This window comes from Argentina silus, assembly GCF_951799395.1.
Source record: "Argentina silus genome assembly, chromosome: 18".
NCBI classification, from domain to species: Eukaryota; Metazoa; Chordata; class Actinopteri; order Argentiniformes; family Argentinidae; genus Argentina; species Argentina silus.
The window spans coordinates 3,150,275-3,170,961 of NC_139672.1; the positions used below are offsets into that span (position 1 = coordinate 3,150,275).

Genomic DNA, 20,687 nt, shown 5'->3' on the forward strand with positions numbered 1-20,687 from the left:
TGAACAATTAGGAACATGTATAAATGTAAAAATACTATGGTACTCTGAAACTATATTGGCACATATATATACAATAGCTGTTGGCCCACAGAACTGAAACAGGTGGTGTATCATCAGATGTGGGGGAGAGACTAATGTTGTGCTCACTGCGGTAAGACAGGAGAGAGGCTTCAGACTTGACTCAGACTCGTCCCCAAAGTCTTGAGACTTGTAAGACTCAGAGTCACGTTAACTCATTAAACACAGTACAGTATGTTGGTGTCTTATAACTGTGTTACTATAACTAAGTTATAACATAGATATAACTAACTAACTAAGACATAATAGAGTATGGGAGCATTTTCAGCCCAGTGCAGTCTGGTGTGAAGACTAAAAGCGGTTGAGGTTGAGTTCAGCCTGTGGGTGTTACATTTCCATGACGTTCCCCTTCACACGTCATACTTCCTGTAAAAACCACGCAAAGAGCTGTTCTCACGGAGAACAAACTACGAAGATAGTGAACATTACTAATATGATTAAAATATATTACAATAATAATTATGAATTACATTTATAAAGCGCTTTTCATTATACAGAGATTGTGTATATATATATATATATATATATATATATATATATATATATATATATATATACATAATATTACATATATGCCATTGTATGCAGCTACTTTTTTTTATTAAATATTAGAATATCATTCCAACGCAAACTCAAACCAACCTAGTGACAGAGCTCTGGTCAAGGCCCAAAATAACGTTTTTGTAATAAAATATCAGATAGTTAATACAGGAAGCATCTACAACATGTTTCTTTCTTTTTTTTTAAATCAACAGTATACAAGGATAGAAGACAAGCAGTACAAAACAGTATGATCGTACTTCCTATTAATTCTGTGTATTTCTGTGTAACTTCCAGAAATATAGCCAAAATAACCTTGTACTTACTGATCAGATAATAGATACACATGTCTACTCAATACAACCAATATCTGTAAAATAACAGAATATTTACCCGATCCATCGACAGTTAGTAAAAGCATTGACAGACACAAGAGGATTGCTTTTGCCATTTCTTGATACACGCAGTACACATTAAAAGGAAGGCAATCTTTAAGAAAGGAAGACAAGAGGGGAAGTAAAAATGGGCGGGGCCATATACAGTATTCAAATCTCAAATGAATATATACTAAGTTCAGTGTATCCAAAACAGATACTGTAACAGCTACCTGTCTGTAACAGCTACCTGTCTGACACACTCAAGAAATATGCACAGCACCTTATATGATGCTTCTTCTCTTGTCTTCATATTAAGTTAAGTCAACTGTCGTTCTACATTCATATTGTATTGACAAAATTAGCTGGATTAGCTATCATTTTATTAAAGTGCTTTTGCTAAGTGCTATGCTACAGTACATTGGCACGTACCAGACAGAGGTTCATCTACAGTGTTTGATACCATTCCTCATTCCGTTCCATGCATTACAATGAACCCGTCCTCCAATTTCTCCCTCCACCAGCCTCCCCTGGTGTCAACAGTGTTTACGTTTGCAGGGAACTAACTCCAGTACTTCCCTTTAACAAATTATTCCAATACTACAGTAAATGTATAGTGTACGTGTTCAGGGTCTCATTCAGGCACTCAAAGAAGCCTCCCTTCTCTCTCACCCAGCAGGTCTCCATGGACTAACGCCACCAAGTACCACAGTTTGAAGTAACTTCAAACTTCGAACTAAAGACCAACAGGAAACACAGAGGCAAACAGTAATCATCTTCATCTCATCACATCCTGTACTGTACTGTCAGAGCCACAATGTCTTTACTTCCGGTGTCTGGATTGATGGCCTGCATAGCATCATCAGACAAATTGCATGAGAAATTAAAGATATTCAGAGTAAACAGAATATGTTTCTGTTAAAAGTGACGTATGGTATTACTGTAACACCAGTAACAACATTATTTGAACTTAAATGGAAACATTATATTTAATGTTTTATTAGTGACATTGGTTGATGATCATCTACTTGGAACAATACTAGTTGCTCTAGCTATTTATGGAAGGCTTCTTTTTTTCTTTATTTTACTTGTCACTTTTGTTTCGACTTTTGTTTAGAATAGATGTACAAATGTCAGTGTGATGAAATGTTGTATTTTGATGCATATTTTCCATCCTGTTGTATTGCCTGTGAGTAATATCACGAGTGCAATTTACTTGAGGACCTCCGAGGGCCAGATTTACAGAATGAATGTTGAATGGAAAATGTATTGGATAAATCTAAATATGCTGGTAGGACCTTTAGTATTAGTGGTCATTTTATTATAATGTATTTTATTTTTTCTCTTTTCACCTGCTAATTGAAATGCTGAAATTTCACACAAGACCCCGTTGAAAATGAGATAAAGCATCTCAAGGGATTTAATCCTGTCACCAGAATTTCTAATAAATCAATAAATAATAAAGGTACAGTATTAAGCCGTAACATTTCAGGTCAAGTTATCTTTATTATCCCAAAAGGGTTCATTTGTTTGGCTGTACAGCTTCCATGAGAAAAAAAAACACAATAAACATTTTAAAAAGACAGGCATTGAAAATGACTATTATATTATATATTATTATATTCATTCAAAAAATCAAAACACCAGAGGATTGTAACAATATTAAAGCTCTGGAAGTTGAAACAGTGAACAAAAGTGAGGTTAGGACTGAGGGGGGACTGAGGGGGGACTGAGGGGGGCTGTGGAGACCAATGCAAGGTATACAATGGCTCTAATGTAATACAACAGCATGAGCTAAAAAAACAACTCAATGAGGAAAATACAATGAGAATCTGAATTGTTACGTGTGAGAAACATGACCTATAGGAGATATAGAACACACGTTTTAATCCATCACATGCGGCCTAAATCAGTGTTGCTTGTGGAGTCTCTCCCTGATGTGGACGGTGATGACAGCAGAGATCATGAAGGTCAGACCCACAGAGAACAGGATTATCTTCAGCATGAACACAGATAGACCAGCAGGGGGCGCCACTGCCTCTAGAACCATGCCAAGAACATACAAAACATGAATGTCTGTGTTACATTACAGTTACTGTGTGTGTGTGTGTGTGTGTGTGTGTGTGTGTGTGTGTGTGTGTGTGTGTGTGTGTGTGTGTGTGTGTGTGTGTGTGTGTGTGTGCGTACCAGTGTAACAGATTCCTTTGATCCCCTTGGTGTCATTTCTCCAGCTGACTTGGTTGCTCTGGTTACAGATGATGGAACCCTCTGACAGGTAGACAGAGAGCAGGGGGACAGTAGAGGTCGTGACCCCTCCACTCTCTCCTCCCACCTGAGAGCAGGTTCTGCTGTTACAGCTGGAGGTGACAGAGGTGTCCTGACCTCTACAGGTCACAGTCACATTACAGGAGTCACAGCTGATGGAGTTAGAGTCCACTGTCAGGACTGGTGGCTGGACAGCCTCTGAAAACAAATACTTACTCTCAGTTAAGAAGACACACACACACACACACACACACAACCGCTCACGCACACACACACACACACACACACACCCCCCCCCCCACACACACACACACACACACGAACACACACCACACACACACACACATACACAACACACACACTCACACACACACACACACACACACACACACACACACACACACACCCCACTGAGTGCCCTATATTGTTTGTATATCATTAGAAGAAGAAACTCTACCTTGAACTGATATGGAGTACCCAGGAAATGTTTTGGGTTGGTCACCAGTCACCTTTGCTACATAAAGTCCACTGTCTGCTTCCTGTAGGTTCTTCAGTATAATAGAGAAGTTTTCCCTTCTCTCAACCCTGTCTTCGTACCCATTATCGGTTTTCATCTTTAAATTACGATTGAATGTTACAACTGGCTTCGATTTGTTAAACTCCCACACTAACAAATCAAAATCTGTCAGAGTCACATATTCCTGGACATCCAGAAGAACATCTTGTCCCTTCTGCACAAACAAAGTCTCAGTCTTGGTCTCTGTGAAGCAAACAGACACAAGGTTTCATGTGAAAAATGATGGAGAACAAATCCATGAACCAATATCTCAAGTAGAATACTATGAGAATGTTTTAAAACCTAACGAGCATAAATGCATTTGTGCATGCAGCCTCCCCTTTTACACAGAGCATCAGATATGTTGGGCGATCTTGCATGCATTAAACAGGAAACTTCTGAATTTCAAATAAAATCAGCTGAGCATCAGTTATTTGGCACAGATGTTTCCATAAAGTACATGCATTTTTGGCAGTTCATTTTTTAAATTAGCTGTGCACCATAAGAAATGGGTACTGTATGACATCAGAATTACAACCTACAACTAACAAGCTGCTCCTCTTGAAGAAACAACCTTTCTTACCAGTCATAGACACTTAGAAAAATATAAAAACCATAAGGAGTTATTCGGCTGTCCCTGTGGGAGAACCCTTTGAAGGTTAAATGTAGAATGCCTTTTTGGTGGTTCTATATGGAATCCAAAAAGGTTCTACATAGAACCCAAAAGAGTTCTACATGGAACCTTCAAATAGCTCTCCCACAGGGACAGCCGTAGAAACCTTTTAGAACCCCCTAAGAGTGTAATAGTATTACTATTGCTGTACATGTTAAGATGATGCCATTATAAACACCTTTGGTACGGTATGCAATATAAACCATGTACTATACCACAGTATTATATTCAAGGGCAAGCATATTGTGAACAATTAGGAACATGTATAAATGTAAAAATACTATTGGTACTCTTAAACTGTATTGGCACAGACTCAGAGTTGGGGAATTGAGTCTGATAGTGACTCAGGCTCAACTGACATGCACATGATGACTCTTTGACATTAAAAACGTTCTGAGACCAGTCATTGACTGAATTAGTTGTCATTATCACGAACCAATCTCCAGAAGAGTCAATTCTGAAGGAACTTAGTTGTATCAGTTCAAGTTTGCTTGCATTGGTAACATGATTGTATGCTGCTCTGTCACTACAGCTGACTCTGTGCTCGTCTCTCAGCTCTGCTCCACCACTTGAGTCTGATGAAGTCAACGTGGCGAAGTGAAAATGTGGGTATGCGTTGATGTTCAAAATGGTTGCACCAATCAGATATCAAGAGAATGTGGGTTGAAGGGTAGGAGGAGTCGCTGTACCTCAACCGAGGAGTGCTAGACTTGAGGGCCTTTATCACATTGCATTAATGTGCAGGGAACAATAGCTGTTGGCCCACAGAACTGAAACAGGCGGTGTGTCATCAGTTGTGGGGGAGAGACTAATGTGCTCACCGCGGTAAGACAGGGGAGAAACTTCATGTCATATTTCCTGTAAAAACCACGGCAAGAGCTGTTCTCACGGTTTTACAAACCACTAAGATACTGAACATTACTAATTATTCAGTGTCATATATGATTAAAATATATAACAATAATAATAATAATAAAGTATTTATTATACAGAGATTGTTTATATATATATATATATATATATAGTGGGGGAAATAATTATTTGATCCCCTGCTGATTTTGTTGGTTTGCCCGATTACAAAGAAATGAGCGGTCTATAATTTTTATGGTACTTTTATTTTAACAAATAGAGACAGAATATCAACAAAGAAGTCCAGAAAAAACACATTATATAAAGTTATAAATTCATTTGCATTTGATCGAAGGAAATAAGTATTTGATCCCCTACAAACCAGCAGGAATTCTGGCTCATACAGACCAGTTATATGCCCATGAGGAACACAGATTAGTCCTGTCACTTTAGGAAAAGTACTCCTAATCTCTGCTTGTTATGGGTATAAAAGACACCTGTCAATAGAATCAATCTCTTCCATTCCAACCTCTCCACCACCATGGGCAAGACCAAAGAACATTCAAATGACATCAGGGTTGTATCTGTCTACAACTGTACGACATCAGTTGTAGACCTGCACACGGCTGGAATGTGCTACAAGACCATCAGCAAGAAGCTTGGTGAGAAGGAGACAACTGTTGGTGCAATTATTAGAAAATGGAAGAAATACAAAATAACCATCAATCACCCTCGGCCTGGAGCTCCATGCAAGATCTTGCCTCGTGGGGTAAGGATGATCATGAGAAGGGTGAGGGATCAGCCCAGAACTACACAGGAGGAGCTTGGTAATGATCTTAAGGCAGCTGGGACCACAGTCACCAAGAAAACCATTGGTAACACACTACATCGTAATGGATTGAAATCCTGCAGTGCCCGCAAGGTCCCCCTGCTCAAGAAGGCACATGTACAGGCCCATCTGAAGTTTGCCAATGAACACCTAAATGATTCAGAGAAGGCTTGGGAGAAGGTGATGTGGTCAGATGAGACCAAAATTGAACTCTTTGGCATAAATTCGACTCGTCGTGTTTGGAGGGAGAGAAATGCTGAATGCTACAACCCCAAGAACACCATCCCCACCGTCAAACACGGAGGTGGAAACATTATGCTTTGGGGTTGTTTCTCTGCTAAGGGTACAGGACGACTTCACTGCATTGAGGGGCCAATGGATGGGGCCATGTACCGTAAGATGTTGGACGAGAACCTCCTTCCCTCAGCCAGAGCACTGAGGATGGGTCGTGGATGGGTCTTCCAGCATGACAATGACCCAAAACATACAGCCAAGGCAACAAAGGAGTGGCTCAAAAAGAAGCACACTAAGGTCATGGAGTGGCCTAGCTAGTCTCCAGACCTTAATCCTATAGAAAATTTGTGGAGGGAGCTGAAGCTTCGAGTTGCCAAGCAAAAGCCTTGAAACCTTCAGGATTTGGAGAGGATCTGTAAAGAGGAGTGGACCAAAATCCCTCCTGAGATGTGTGCAAACCTGGTGACCAACTACAAGAAAGGTCTGACTTCTGTGCTTGCCAACAAGGGTTTCTCCACCAAGTACTAAGTCATGTTTTGCTTGGGGATCAAATATTTATTTCCTTCGATCAAATGCAAATTAATTTATAACTTTATATAATATGTTTTTCTGGACTTTTTTTTTGATATTCTGTGTCTATTTGTTAAAATAAAAGTACCATAAAAATTATAGACCGCTCATTTCTTTGTAATCGGGCAAACTAACAAAATCAGCAGGGGATCAAATAATTATTTCCCCCACTGTACATATATGCAGTGCCTTCGGAAAGTATTCAGACCCCTTCACTTTTTCCACATTTTGTTGTGTTATAGGCTCAATTTAAAATGGATTAAACTAAAAGAATTTGACATCAATCCACACACAATACCCCAGAATTGAAGTGAAATTGAAGTACCCCAGAATTGAAGTGAAAACACATTTTTTGTAATTTTAGTAAATTTATTAACATTGAAATACAGAAACACCTCATGTGCATGCGTATTCAGACCCTTTGCTATGACACTTATAATGAGCTAAAATGCAAAAATGTCATCAACAAATCACTTAATAAGTTGAACTGAGTCCATCTTAATGCAAGGATAATAGTTATTGTAATTTTGGAATTAATATCTTTGTTTTTATAGGGCCTCTAATTTGCATAGGAATCAATTACACACTGTGTGGATCCAGGTTGTGACCCTGAGGCCCGGGGAGACTTACAAAAGTTGAATGGCGGAGAGGAAAAAGCGCAGTCGATGGGACAACATCATCTCAGTCACTCTACAAAATTGGTCTATAACCAAGTGGCCAAAAATAATCCCTTAATGGAAAATAATCTCTCATATCCATAATTGTGTTTACAACAATGAATTCAGGTGATACAGCAAATAAAGTGGCTGGAAATGTGTTTATTTGGTTTTACTACAAAGCATTAAGTTTGGTGCAAATCCAGCACATGCAATGCATTTTCTCTCGTGTGAAGAATAGTGGTAGCTGCATCAAGTTCGAGGTATGTTTGTCACAGGCAGGGACTGGGGACTGCAGAGTGGGTAGTGACATCCTAATCGACACGGTGTGTAATTGATTCCTATGCTAACCAGAGACTATAAAAACTAAAGTTATTCATTCCGAAATCACATGAACTATTATCCTTGCACTCAGATGGACTCAATTCAACTTGTTGAGTGACTTATTGAAGACATTTTTGCATTTGAGCTAATTTTGTGTCATAGCAAAGTGTCTGAATACTCATGTACATGAGGTATTTGTATTTAAATTGTAATAAATGTGCTAACATTTCTAAAAACGTGGGGTATTGTGCGTGGATTGGTGGCAAAATGTTTAAGTAGCTGCATACAATGGCATATATGTAATATTACAAATATATATACACTCACCTTGACCATATCTACATGCCTAAATGCATTGAGTTGCTGCCATCTGATTAGATAGTTGCGTTACGGAGCAGTTGAACAGGTGTACCTAATATATATATATATATATATATATATATATGTAATATTATATATATGCCATTGTATGCAGCTACATTCCAACGCAAAGGCAAACCAATCTAGTGACAGAGCTCTGGTCAAGGTCCAAAAGAAAGGTAATGAAATATCCGATAGTTAATACAGGAAGCATGTACGACATGTTTCTTTTTTGAAAAAAATCAACAATATACAAGGATAGAAGACAAGCAGTACAAACAGTGTCAACCCAATCGTATTATCGTACTTCCTATTAATTCTGTGCATTTCTGTGTAAATTCCAGAAATATAGCCAAAATAACCTTGTACTTACTGATCAGATAATAGATACACATGTCTACTCAATACAACCAATATCTGTAAAATAACAGAATATTTACCCGATCCATCGAGAGTGAGTAGAAGAATTGACAGACACAAGAGGATTGCTTTTGCCATTTTTTTTTAAAATGCAGTACGCATAGAAGGGAGGCAATATTTCACTCGTTGGCTGCGTGAAATAGGAAGAACAGAGCACTTCCCATGGAAGTGGTTGACCAGATGTTTCCGACAGAGACATGAGTGTTGTGACCATAAACAGTATTCAAATCTCAGATATGTAACTTTAATGTATTCAAAACAGATACTGTAACAGCTACCTGTCTGTCATAACTATGTGTCTGTCATAGCTACCTGTCTGTCATAGCTACCTGTCTGTTATAGCTACCTGTCTGTCATAGCTACCTGTCTGTAATAGCTACCTGTCTGTTATAGCTACATGTCTGTCATAGCTACCTGTCTGTAATAGCTACCTGTCTGTTATAGCTACCTGTCTGTCATAGCTACCTGTCTGTAATAGCTACCTGTCTGTTATAGCTACATGTCTGTCATAGCTGCACCTGTTGTAAAAGAATGGCACATTTCATTTCTCATCTATGACTATTGTTTGACCATTTTTATTGAATTTGGATTTCTGTTACAAATTATGGGACGAGGAAATTGATTTGCATTGAAAGCCAAGACCAAATCAAATGAAACCTCATTCACAATGTACAGAGGCTTGATGTCCTCCACTAAAACATCAAATAGTTTAGTAGAGCAAATATTGTGACGAAAGCTTTAAAAATCTGATCCACATGTACCATCATCGCTAATATCATCATCATCATCAACATCATCACCACCAACATCATCATCATCATCATTATCATCATCATCATCATCATCAACATCATCATCATCATCATCATCATCAACATCATCATCATTATCATCATCATCACCGCCACCATCATCATCATCATCAACATTGTCAACATAATAGCATTAAAAATCACAACAGCCACATGCTTCGTCATGCCCTCAAAACATTTCAGAAAGAACAGCTGTCCAACAACCCGTGGCCTTGGTTTAACCTCTAATCCATATAGGGGTTTCCTGTTGCACCCCCCGAACATAAACCAGACTACTCTGCCACCTCGGATTTTACAGTTTAAGTTTCTCGACACAAATTCAACCAATCACAGAGGCAGATATGAAAGAGTGTTCTGAGATGAGCCACTGGGATGAGCTAAAGATCTCCAGAGTCACAGGGTTTGACCTGCTACGTATGAGATAGGCCTTACATGCCAGGGGAGGCTGGTGGAGGTAGAAATCGGAGGACGCGCTCATTGTCATGCATGGGACGGAATGAGGGATGGTATTATCAACACTCCATGCGTTACAATGAGCCCGTCCTCCGATTTCTACCTCCACTAGCCTCCCCTTTTAAACCCACGTACACATCGCTCTGGTAGCATTTCTTTAATTCATGTAAATAGCTCTGCGTGATTATCTAGAAAAAAAATCTCAACAGAAACAGAAACGCAAGAAAACTAAAAAGAGGAAACATTTTATAACTGTCACCCAGTTGCCAACTGTCACCTCTGATACATACAGTGTTATCAGACATACTCTACCCAGGCACTGACAATACAAACAGCATCATTAAAAAGCATTTCTTCAGTGTTTTAAGTACTTTTAGTACAGTTCAGCATAAATCTATGTTCACAATTCATTAATAAGTGCTACAAAGGTTCCTAAGGTGCAGCCGTACCTTATAAAGTGCTAACTCTCTACTGTATCAACAAGAACATATATCTGTGCAGACAAGGCACACTGACAGCCTCAAGAAATATACACAGCACCTTATATGATGCTTCTTCTCTTGTCTTCATATTAAGTTAAGTCAACTGTGGTTCTACATTCATATTGTATTGACAAAAATTAGCTGGATTAGCTATCATTTTATTAAAGTGCTTTAGCTAAGAAATGCTACAGTACATTGGCACGTACCAGACAGAGGTTCATCTACAGTGTTACAGGTTTGTGTGTTTTTACAGTCGGGGCGGTGGCCCAGCAGGTTCAAAATTAAACTGTGTCAGTAGGGAGACTAAAACATGGTGTTCAGGGCCATCCCAGGGAACTCCCCCTCCCCACCCCTGAACACACTGAGGTCCTTCATGTCTCTTTCTACGGAACAATTTCATGTAAATGAACAAGTTATGAATTAATCATTTGATTATTTGTAGTGAACTGTAACAGAGCCTATTTAGAACCCCTCCACTTGAACTATTTCTGTGTGTGTGTGTGTGTGTGTGTGTGTGTGTGTGTGTGTGTGTGTGTGTGTGTGTGTGTACAGTGTGCACATACAGTACTGCACACAGGCATGTGTGTGTGTGTGTGTGTGTGTGTGTGTGTGTGTGTGTGTGTGTGAGTGCATATGAGTGTACCAATGTATTGTAAATGTACACTCTCTCTGTGCCTTCTCAAACATTACTAATGCGGACACTGAGAGGGCTACTGTCTCTGACCCTCCCCCTCTCCTCTCCTCTCTCCCTGTAGCTCTGTTCCAGGCGAATCTTCTCTGGGTCAGCCACCTCCCCCGCGCCCCCTCCGCTGCCTGAGTAACTGTGGGGGCTGGAGGGTTTGGAGAGGGGCGTGGTCTTGGTCTTGGCCACCTTGTCGAAGAAGGCGAAATCGGCCACGTACTTCCCTGAGGGGGACAGGGAGACGACGGGGGGGAACTCGTAGCCCCACAGGATCTCGTCAGGCAGGTAGGAGGTCCGCACTTGGCAGGTGGCAGAGGTGGGCTCCACGGTGGCACTCATGATCACCAGCAGCTCAAAGTCTGCCAGCTCTGGGTCTGTCCATCCTCCACCTGAGAGAGAGAGAGAGAGAGAGAGAGAGAGAGAGAGAGAGAGAGAGAGAGAGAGAGAGAGAGAGAGAGAGAGAGTGACAGAGAGAGAAAGAGAGAGAGAAAGAGAAAGAGAGACAGAGAGAGAGAGAGAGACAGAGAGAGAGAGAGAGAGAGAGTGACAGAGAGAGAAAGAGAGAGAGAGGTGGAGGAGGAGGAAAAAGAGAAAGTAAGAGAGGTAAGAGGCAGAGAAAGAGAGGGAAATTCTAATTCTATACAATCCACAGTTTTGGGGTAATGAAGGGAGTGTTATACATATAGAATTGCCCACACACATACACACACACACACACACACACACACACACACACACACACACACACACATGCACACACACACACACACACACACACACACATGCACACACACACACACACACACACACACACACACATAGACACACACACACACACACACATTCCCACAGTCTTGAGAGCCAGTCGTACCCTTGGCAGCCCAGGCACGGAGGGGGCTGGTGTCGTCTATGATGTGGTAGAAGGTGAGAGGGAGGATGAGGAAGGGGCTGTCGCTGGACGTGTCCACCTGGAACGGAACGTTCCTCTGGTCCAGACGCACCGTCTCCCCCTCCTTAGTCAGGGATGTCTGCAGCAGCTTCCCTGTCACCTGGGAGGACACACACACACACACACACACACACACACACACACGGAATGCTTTACATTATAAAGTATGTTTAACATTATCGTTACACACATACATATGCACACGCGCGTCCCTCACGCTCACACTCACACTCGCACTCGCACTCGCACACATGCACACACACACACACACACACACACACACACATACACACACACACACACACACACATGCACACACACACACACACACACACAGAGTTGAACAGTTACAGTACCTGGCACCCCAGCAGCAGGCTCTTGCGCATGTTGGCCACTCGGATCATGAGGCAGGGCCGTCCATCATGGCTAGACACCACAGCATGCTGGCTGAACTTGACCATCTCCCCGCGCTTCTTCGGCCGGGCCACCTGGGGGCAGGAGCTGCACTGAGCATGACTAGGTAGGCTCACAGGTGTGTGTGTCAGGATTGGGTTCAATTCAGGGGAGGCTGGTGGAGGTAGAAATCGGAGGACGGGCACATTGGAATGTACTGAACGTCATGAGGAACGGTATCAAACACACACACGTCCTCTGATTTCTACTTCCTCCAGCCTCCCCTGGTTCAATTCCATTTCAATGGGCGCTGAGCCAAATCAAATTGAAATTCACTTCATGCCATGGGGAAAAGTCCCCATCGATAATTACCATCAATTATCAATTCAGGCACTGAATTACAATTCCTCTTTGGAATTAGCTAAAATGAAATGGAGTTGATTCTCCCGACCCTTGTGTGTTTCGGAGGTTGTCATTCAGTGATGCCTCCGGTGAAGCCTCTCGACGCAGTACTGCATGCATACGTACAGCAGGTGCTGCGTAGAACCCTGACAGAACCCTTACCTTGGCCAAGAAGGTTCCGGTGATGAAGATCTCCATCACCATGGTGATGACGAGCTGGAGGATGAGGAGGATGACGGCGGCGGGACACTCCTCGGTGATGCAGCGGTAGCCGTAGCCAATGGTGGTCTGGGACTCAGCGAGAAGAGGAACGCCCCGGTCAGGGTCTGCATTTGCATCACGCAGGGGGTGTGGTTGGAGGGCGGGTTGAACTCTGGGGGACGGAGGGGGGAAGAGGAACCACGTCCCAGCAGGTCTCCGTGGACTAACGCCACCAAGTACCACAGTTTGAAGTAACTTCAAACTTCGAACTAAAGACCAACAGGAAACACAGAGGCAAACAGTAATCATCTTCATCTCATCACATCCTGTACTGTACTGTCAGAGCCACAATGTCTTTACTTCCGGTGTCTGGATTGATGGCCTGCATAGCATCATCAGACAAATTGCATGAGAAATTAAAGATATTCAGAGTAAACAGAATATGTTTCTGTTAAAAGTGACGTATGGTATTACTGTAACACCAGTAACAACATTATTTGAACTTAAATGGAAACATTATATTTAATGTTTTATTAGTGACATTGGTTGATGATCATCTACTTTCTAACATCCTGTCTGGAGGAACATGTTCTGGAACAATACTAGTTGCTCAAGCTATTTATGGAAGGCTTCTTTTTTTCTTTATTTTACTTGTCACTTTTGTTTAGACTTTTGTTTAGAATAGATGTACAAATGTCAGTGTGATGAAATGTTGTAATTTGATGCATATTTTCCATACTGTTGTATTGTCTGTGAGTAATATCACAAGTGCAATTTACTTGAGGACCTCCGAGGGCCAGATTTACAGAATGTTGAATGGAAAATGTATTGGATAAATCTAAATATGCTGGTAGGAATACCTTTAGTATTAGTGGTCATTTTATTATAATGTATATTATTTTTTCTCTTTTCACCTGCTAATTGAAATGCTGAAATTTCACACAAGACCCCGTTGAAAATGAGAAAGCATCTCAAGGGATTTAACCCTGTCACCAGAATTTCTAATAAATCAATAAATAATAAAGGTACAGTATTAAGCCGTAACATTTCAGGTCAAGTCAGGTCAAGTTATCTTTATTATCCCAAAAGGGTTCATTTGTTTGGCTGTACAGCTTCCATGAGAAAAAAAACACAATAAACATTTTAAAAACACAGGCATTGAAAATGACTATTATATTATATATTATTATATTCATTCGGAAAAAAATGAATCTTAAATGAACTGTTATAAATCTGCTAATAAGTGCATTATTGACTAAAGTGCACAACCAATAATGCAGTTATTATCATGTTTATAACAGTTAACTTAAGCTGTGAGTTTTTTACTTTTACACAAATAAACACAGATTTATTGATCTTGTTCTTTCTAACACCCTGTAGGGATGGGCATGATTAATCGACGATCGATTAATTGATCATTAGAATTTCGTCGATGACATTATTTTTTTAGTCGATGAAACTAGGCTTCGCGTCGTGCCAAACAACTCCCCTTACCTGTTGTAAAATCAGCGAAACCCGCGGCCTCTTGGGGCTTATTGCTTAATTTTACCACACGGGGGCAATATTTGGAAAAAAAACGCCACAGGCCTACTCAGTTACCTGCGAGTTTCCGTGTATTTCAAAAGTAATCATGAAGAGGTCACGACAAAGTGTGGTGTGGGACCATTTTGTTTTTAAAAATGACTTAGTTAACTGCAAACACTGCGAAGCTGTGTATAAGTATAACTCGGCCACGACTCAAATGATGTACCACTTGAACAACGCGCATCCGACCCTGGTTAGTGGCGGTGCATCCTCCTCTCAGTCTCAACCTAGCATCAACTCGGTGTTAGCACGGAGGAGCTGCGATGCACAACAAGCAGAGAAAATTACACAAGGGATCTGCAAGTTCATTGAGATGGATATGCTGCCCTTAAGTATTGTTGAGGGAGAAGGTTTTCGAAAACTGATAAACTTATTGGAACCAGCATATCACATTCCGTCACGACGTACTATCACCAGACTGATAGAAACTCACTACGAAGAACGGAAGCAAGAGCTGTTAAAATAATTTATTTAACAGCGGAGCCTGCTTAGCTGTTAGAGCACAGCAGCGCGTATCTTCAATTGAACGGATCCGGTTTAACTGCCACAAGAGTTGTTCATCTTGTAAGTTTAACTGCCACAAGAGTTGTTCATCTTGTAATAAAGATCTCAATGAGGAAAACACGCTGTGAGAGAGAGACAGACAGACAGACAGACAGACAGACAGACACACACACACACACACCCTGTCTGGAGAAACATATTGTCTAAATCGAATAAAATCCAACTTCATCTATATCGCATATTTCATACACGGATGTATATCGCATATTTCATACCACACAATAAAAACACCAGAGGACTGTAACAATATTAAAGCTCTGGAAGTTGAAACAGTCATAGCAAAGAACAAGTGAGGACTGAGGAGGGCTGTGGAGACCAATGCAAGGTAAACAATGGCTCTAATGTAATACAACATAGTTTTCTCGAACGGCAGGAATCTTGTGTGCTACTGTCTCTCCCGGTTGCTATAGACGTCTTGAGCTCCCGTGTTGGTCGAACACACAGTCCATAAGCACTCCGAAAAAAGCTAGCCATCTCACTGTTGAGCTAGGCTAGGCTAAGCAAGGTGGCTGACCGTCTGAACGGTTACTCCTCTGCAGAGAAATTGTTCCAAAACAGTTCATACACCGAACGTAATAACTTATAGAGTTCACGGGTTGTGCACTCGCATTATTACCTTGTTCTAAACACAGAAATAAGTGGGCTACCTATTTCCACACTATTAACCTTACTCGACAGCACAGCAGCACATTCCATGCATTCTCTTCGTTCGCCATCCCAATCTCCCTTCTCATCCACCTGACACCTGACCTTCAACTCACATGTTCATTGGCTCATGAAAATAAACAAAATGCACAAACTTTACATTTGAATCTTTTCTCACAGAAATCAAAAGTAAATTCCTTTACAATATTGCCAGCATTGTGAACATAGTATTTAAGAAAACAAAATACATGTTACATCATGTAAATAATTCAATACATGAACTTAACCCATGAAACTCTATTCAATATCAAACATAGTAATAGTTTTACCCTTTTAAGTCCTATGTATTCTATTAATGAACTTATTCTATTTATACTATTTATTAATTCCTATTTATTAATCAATGAACTTTTAATAGTTAGGCGTATCGTGGGCATGCACCATGCAGTAGACGCTGTTTGGTTGAGGACCTGGACTCGCGTCGCGTCCTCCTCCTGGACAGCCGTTCGGAGGCTGGACAATAAACACATAGAGGCACTATATGTTATTATATAATAATATATGTTATGTTATGTTATGTTATATATGTTATTATATAATAACTTATGGTGGAGTGTGTTTTATGTATACTCATTCATGTACTCTAATGTAGTTTGTAGTTGGGGTCCAAAAAAATCACACAGTCACAACAACTCCAGTATCCTTGTTTCTCATAGGGACTGTTTACAGTTAGTTATATTTGTTAGTGTAATAACCCTAACCGAATCAGTGCAATGTAATTACATTATTGCTGTCATAATTTAGACTGTCACTGACAAGTGTTGGTACATACAGCAGTTATTTCAAATATCTGGTAGGCTCTCTTTGAGCATGTCATTCTGTCTGTCTGTCTGTCTGTCTGTCTGTCTAGACTGTCTGTCTGTCTGTCTGTCTAGACTGTCTGTCTGTCTGTCTGTCTAGACTGTCTGTCTGTCTGTCTGTCTGTCTGTCTGTCTAGACAGTAATTACGTCTCATATACATGATGTTGAAGAACTCTGCAGCTTACCTGAACTGTTGCATATATCATGTTTATGATCACTTTTTTGGCATCTACAAATCAAACACAAGAAATTAAAACTAGGTTTTAAAAGCCGGGTGGGGTGGCAAGACCACTGCAAGAAGACCACTACAAGAAGACCACTGCAAGAAGACCACTGCAAGAAGACCACTGCAAGAAGACCACTGCAAGAAAACGACTGCACTTCCATAACAGGGATGATGACATGGCTCCTAGTTGTCCTTTCTTACCACCTACTCACACTTCAGAGTACGTGTTCTCAATAAACATGGGGTGATGCAGTGGCGTAACGCATGAGTAGTGCACTCGTCGATGCTTATTCGAAGAACACAGTTGTCCACACATTAATGTACAGTTGATAATAAGCATATCATGTGCAGTTAGTTGTTTTGAGCAACAGTATAGGATAGGTGAAGCAATTTGCGTAAGGAGCGGTGGACTTACTTCTACGCCGCCAAAGTCGATATACAGCTGTCACAGCTATCACAGCTATCACAGTTATCACAATAACAGATCCCACAGTAACAAGTATCACAGCAAAGATTGGCGAGCTCTGCTTCACTGGTTCTGAAAATACAGCAAATTTAACATCAAGAATCTGATTTGTAGTCATTTAGGCTTAGTCATTATTGTTGGATTGTGTGTGTGTGTGTGTGTGTGTGTGTGTGTGTGTGTGTGTGTGTGTGTGTGTGTGTGTGTGTGTGTGTGTGTGTGTGTGTGTGCGTGTGCGTACCAATGTAACAGATTCCTTTGATCTCCTTGGTGTCATTTCTCCAGCTGACTTGGTTGCTCTGGTTACAGATGATGGAACCCTCTGACAGGTAGACAGAGAGCAGGGGGACAGTAGAGGTCGTGACCCCTCCACTCTCTCCTCCCACCTGAGAGCAGGTTCTGTTGTTACAGCTGGAGGTGACAGAGGTGTCCTGACCTCTACAGGTCACAGTCACATTACAGGAGTCACTGCTGATGGAGTTAGAGTCCACTGTCAGGACTGGTGGCTGGACAGCCTCTGAAAACAAATACTTACTCTCAGTTACACACACACACACACACACAACCGCTCACGCACACACACACACACACACACACACACACACACACACCACACACCACACACACACACACACACACACACACACACACACACACACACACCACACACACACACACACACACACCACACACACACACACAACCTGAGTGCTCTATATTGTTTGTATATCACTAGAAGAAGAAACTCTACCTTGAACTGATATGGAGTACACAGCAAATGTTTTGGGATGGTTACCAGCCACCTTTGCTTCATAAAGTCCACTGTCTGCTTCCTGTAGGTTCTTCAGTATAATAGAGAAGTTTTCCCATCTCTCAACCCTGTCTTGGTACCCCTTACTGGTTTCCATCATTAAAGAATTGAATGTTACAACTGGCTTCGATTTGTTAAACTCCCACACTAACAACTCAAACGCTGTCAGAATCACATATTCCCCGACATCCAGAAGAACATCTTGTCCCTTCTGCACAAACAAAGTCTCAGTCTTGGTCTCTGTGAAGCAAACAGATACAAGGTTTCATGTGAAAAATGATGGAGAACAAATCCATGAACCAATATCTCAAGTAGAATACTATGAGAATGTTTTAAAACCTAACGAGCATAAATGCATTTGTGCATGCAGCCTCCCCTTTTACACAGAGCATCAGATATGTTGGGCGATCTTGCATGCATTAAACAGGAAACCTCTGAATTTCAAATAAAATCAGCTGAGCATCAGTTATTTGGCACAGATGTTTCCATAAAGTACATGCATTTTTGGCAGTTTATTTTTTTAATTAGCTGTGCACCATAAAAAATGTGTACTGTATGACATCAGAATTACAACCTACAACTAACAAGCTGCTCCTCTTGAAGAAACAACCTTTGTTACCAGTCATAGACACTTAGAAAAATATAAAAACCATAAGGAGTTATTCGGCTGTCCCTGTGGGAGAACCCTTTGAAGGTTAAATGTAGAATGCCTTTTTGGCTATATGGAATCCAAAAAGGTTCTACCTAGAACCCAAAAGAGTTCTACATGAAACCTTCAAATAGCTCTCCCACAGGGACAGCCGTAGAAACCTTTTAGAACCCCCTAAGAGTGTAATAGTATTACTATTGCTGTACATGTTAAGATGATGCCATTATAAACACCATTGGTATGGTATGCAATATAAACCATGTACTATACCACAGTATTATATTCAAGGGCAAGCATATTGTGAACAATTAGGAACATGTATAAATGTAAAAATACTATGGTACTCTGAAACTATATTGGCACATATATATACAATAGCTGTTGGCCCACAGAACTGAAACAGGCGGTGTATCATCAGATGTGGGGGAGAGACTAATGTTGTGCTCACCGCGGTAAGACAGGAGAGAGGCTTCAGACTTGACTCAGACTCGTCCCCAAAGTCTTGAGACTTGTAAGACTCAGAGTCACGTTAACTCATTAAACACAGTACAGTATGTTGGTGTCTTATAACTGTGTTACTATAACTAAGTTATAACATAGATATAACTAACTAACTAAGACATAATAGAGTATAGGAGCATTTTCAGCCCAGTGCAGTCTGGTGTGAAGACTAAAAGCGGTTGAGGTTGAGTTCAGCCTGTGGGTGTTACATTTCCATCATGTTCCCCTTCACACGTCATACTTCCTGTAAAAACCACGCAAAGAGCAGTTCAAACTACTAAGATAGTGAACATTACTAATATGATTAAAATATATTACAATAATAATTATGTATTACATTTATAAAGCGCTTTTCATTATACAGAGATTGTATATATATATATGTATATATGTATATATATATAATATTACATATATGCCATTGTATGCAGCTACTTTTTTTAAATTAAATATTAGAATATCATTCCAACGCAAACTCAAACCAACCTAGTGACAGAGCTCTGGTCAAGGCCCAAAATAACGTTTTTGTAATAAAATATCAGATAGTTAACACAGGAAACATCTACGACATGTTTCTTTTTTTGAAAAAAATCAACAGTATACAAGGATAGAAGACAAGCAGTACAAAACAGTATGATCGTACTTCCTATTAATTCTGTGTATTTCTGTGTAACTTCCAGAAATATAGCCAAAATAACCTTGTACTTACTGATCAGATAATAGATACACATGTCGACTCAATACAACCAATATCTGTAAAATAACAGAATATTTACCCGATCCATCGACAGTTAGTAAAAGAATTGACAGACACAAGAGGATTGCTTTTGCCATTTCTTGATACACGCAGTACACATTAAAAGGAAGGCAATCTTTAAAAATGAAGACAAGAGGGAAAGTAAAAATGGGCGGGGCCATATACAGTATTCAAATCTCAAATGAATATAAACTAAGTTCAGTGTATCTAAAACAGATACTGTAACAGCTACCTGTCTGCAACAGCTACCTGTCTGTAATAGCTACCTGTCTGTAATAGCTACCTGTCTGACACACTCAAGAAATATGCACAGCACCTTATATGATGCTTCTTCTCTTGTCTTCATATTAAGTTAAGTCAACTGTCGTTCTACATTCATATTGTATTGACAAAATTAGCTGGATTAGCTATCATTTTATTAAAGTGCTTTTGCTAAGTGCTATGCTACAGTACATTGGCACGTACCAGACAGAGGTTCATCTACAGTGTTTGATACCATTCCTCATTCCGTTCCATGCATTACA

At 40.4% G+C, this 20,687-nt stretch overlaps 3 protein-coding genes and 1 pseudogene across 4 annotated transcripts in view; all 4 read right to left on the reverse strand.

Moving 5' to 3' along the window:
• The window catches only part of LOC310818789 (uncharacterized protein), a 5,416-nt gene extending 4,337 nt beyond the window's left edge, over positions 1-1,079 (reverse strand). The window contains exon 1 of the mRNA XM_083689822.1: positions 1,012-1,079. Within this exon, the coding sequence (XP_083545948.1) occupies positions 1,012-1,069 (58 nt within the window). The 5' untranslated portion in view covers positions 1,070-1,079. The remainder of the gene's footprint in view (positions 1-1,011) is intronic.
• Positions 1,080-2,231: 1,152 nt separating this feature from the next.
• On the reverse strand, positions 2,232-8,793 carry LOC310818755 (uncharacterized protein). Its single transcript, XM_083689783.1, has 4 exons — positions 8,749-8,793; positions 3,715-4,017; positions 3,180-3,455; positions 2,232-3,032 (listed from the first exon to the last, which is right to left on the reverse strand). Exons 2-4 carry the CDS (start codon positions 3,869-3,871, stop codon positions 2,902-2,904), a joined length of 564 nt encoding a protein of 187 aa, XP_083545909.1. The 5' UTR covers positions 3,872-4,017; positions 8,749-8,793; the 3' UTR covers positions 2,232-2,901.
• A 2,361-nt stretch (positions 8,794-11,154) lies between these two features.
• Positions 11,155-13,490, reverse strand: LOC310819170 (ATP-sensitive inward rectifier potassium channel 10-like; annotated as a pseudogene). The gene is made up of 5 exons: positions 13,463-13,490; positions 13,064-13,274; positions 12,463-12,594; positions 12,029-12,206; positions 11,155-11,546 (listed from the first exon to the last, which is right to left on the reverse strand). The product of its transcript is annotated as an ATP-sensitive inward rectifier potassium channel 10-like (transcript).
• A 268-nt stretch (positions 13,491-13,758) lies between these two features.
• Positions 13,759-20,232, reverse strand: LOC310818790 (uncharacterized protein). The gene is made up of 6 exons (XM_083689823.1): positions 20,183-20,232; positions 18,197-18,496; positions 17,687-17,962; positions 17,398-17,520; positions 16,942-16,985; positions 13,759-16,408 (listed from the first exon to the last, which is right to left on the reverse strand). The coding sequence occupies exons 2-6, from the start codon at positions 18,354-18,356 to the stop codon at positions 16,307-16,309; spliced, it is 705 nt and encodes a 234-aa protein (XP_083545949.1). The 5' UTR covers positions 18,357-18,496; positions 20,183-20,232; the 3' UTR covers positions 13,759-16,306.
• Positions 20,233-20,687: the final 455 nt, after the last annotated feature.

Excerpts from the sequence above, each read along its gene's own strand:
- LOC310818790 (XM_083689823.1), bottom strand. The coding sequence starts at position 18,356 with ATGATGGAAACCAGTAAGGGGTACCAAGACAGGGTTGAGAGATGGGAA. Across the intron at positions 17,963-18,196 it reads GTACTCCATATCAGTTCAAG|AGGCTGTCCAGCCACCAGTC; the intron begins GTAGAGTTTCTT and ends ATTTGTTTTCAG. Across the intron at positions 17,521-17,686 it reads CAAAGGAATCTGTTACATTG|AACCAGTGAAGCAGAGCTCG; the intron begins GTACGCACACGC and ends CTGTATTTTCAG.
- LOC310818755 (XM_083689783.1), bottom strand. The coding sequence starts at position 3,871 with ATGAAAACCGATAATGGGTACGAAGACAGGGTTGAGAGAAGGGAAAAC. Across the intron at positions 3,456-3,714 it reads GTACTCCATATCAGTTCAAG|AGGCTGTCCAGCCACCAGTC; the intron begins GTAGAGTTTCTT and ends ATTTGTTTTCAG. Across the intron at positions 3,033-3,179 it reads CAAAGGAATCTGTTACACTG|AGGCAGTGGCGCCCCCTGCT; the intron begins GTACGCACACAC and ends GCATGGTTCTAG.